The 1,708-nt window shown below is 31.6% G+C and overlaps 1 protein-coding gene across 1 annotated transcript; it reads left to right on the top strand.

The window, feature by feature from the left end:
- The first annotated feature begins 530 nt into the window (after nucleotides 1-530).
- LOC116010918 lies at nucleotides 531-1,340 on the top strand. Its single transcript, XM_031250412.1, has one exon. The coding sequence runs from the start codon at nucleotides 531-533 to the stop codon at nucleotides 1,338-1,340; it is 810 nt and encodes a 269-aa protein (XP_031106272.1).
- Nucleotides 1,341-1,708: the final 368 nt, after the last annotated feature.

The following is a 1,708-nucleotide window of genomic DNA, read 5'->3' as shown; positions in this document are numbered from 1 at the left end:
AAATTATTGTTAATATATATCAAATATTAGAAATTATTTTAAATATATTATTATAATTAGATTATATTTTTAATTATACTTTTTTTATAATAATTGAATGTATGATTATTTTAAATATTATTATTGAATTAGCTTGTTTTAGCATTTTATTGAATTGTAAATTATTTTGAGATTGTTTGGAATAGTATTGCTATAAATTAATATCCATTTAATATATTAATTTATAAATAAAATTTGTAGGTGATTAGTTAGATTTGGGGTTTGTTTATCGACGTAGACAACTCTTTGGTGAGGTAAGATCTTTTTCTATTTATTTTCTTGCAAACTTTCGGCTTTCCCTTGTGCATCCGGTGATTGGCCACACCGTGGTCCATGTTTATTTATGTTTTCGTCTTTTTATTATGCATCTGGTGATTAGTCACATTGTGGTCTATGTTTAAATTATTTTTGTTTGTTATTATTATAGAATTTATTTAATTAGTGTTAATTTTAGTTTAATTAGGGTTAATATTATTTTAGATTGCCTTGTGATGGATAAAAGTTTGATGAATACTTCACAAATTAGTAAAGAATACAAAGATGGTGTTAGAAAATTTATAGACTTTGCAAAGAATAACCTTCCGAATAGTAATGAGAGGTTCATGTGTTATTGTAAGAAATGTTGTAATCAGAAAAGGTTATGTGAGGACGGCATATTTGATTATCTAATCTGTAATGGGGTTAATCCATATTATACAAAATGGATATGGCACGGTGAAAGTGATTTGACTACAACATCTAACATGTATGTTGACAGCGAAGCAAATGAGGATGATGAGTCTGAAGATCGATTGGATAAAATGTTGCGCCATGTTGGAGAGGAGTTCACCGATCGGTCAAATGAGTTGGATGAATTATTGAATGATTCAAAACTACCTTTGTGGTCGGGTTATAGTAAATATACCCGATTATATGCTATATTAAAATTATTCAACTTGAAAGCTCGGAATGGGTGGAGTGCCAAGAGCTTTACTACGTTACTTGAAATATTAAAGGATATGCTTGTAGATAGAAATGAACTTCCAAAGAGTACATATGATGCAAAAAAGATTTTGTGTTCAATAGGTATGAGATATAAAATGATACATGCTTGCCCTAATAGTTGCATTTTGTTTAGGAATGATTACAAAGACTTGCATGCATGTCCAATATGTGGAACATCTCGTTACAAAACAAGGGAGAATGTTGCTGGCAAAGTAAATTTGAAAGGTCCACCAGCTAAAGTTCTGTGGTATCTCCCGATTCTCCCAGGATTTAAGCGTATGTTTGCAAATCCAAGCAATGCGAAGAACTTAACATGACATGCAGATCAACGAATTTCTGATGGCAAGCTTCGACACTCGGCTGATTTTCCTCAATGGATAACATTTGATAATACATTCCCTGAATTTGGCCATGAGTCGAGAAATTTTAGACTTGGACTTTGTACTTATGGTATGAACCCTCATAGGAACCTAAGTAACAAGCATAGCTCGTGGCCAATTATGTTGGTAATTTATAATCTACCTCCTTGGTTGTGTATGAAACGCAAATATATATTATTGTGCTTGATGATTTCTGAGCCAAAACAACCAGTGAATGATATAGATGTTTTTTTGGCGCCTTTGATTGAGGACTTAAAGAAATTATGGGATGAAGGTGTGTTAGTGTTTGACGCATACCGAAAAGA

The sequence above is a fragment of the Ipomoea triloba genome, chromosome 2 (assembly GCF_003576645.1).
Source record: "Ipomoea triloba cultivar NCNSP0323 chromosome 2, ASM357664v1".
Lineage (NCBI taxonomy): Eukaryota > Viridiplantae > Streptophyta > Magnoliopsida > Solanales > Convolvulaceae > Ipomoea > Ipomoea triloba.
This window is presented reverse-complemented; position numbering and strand designations above follow the sequence as displayed.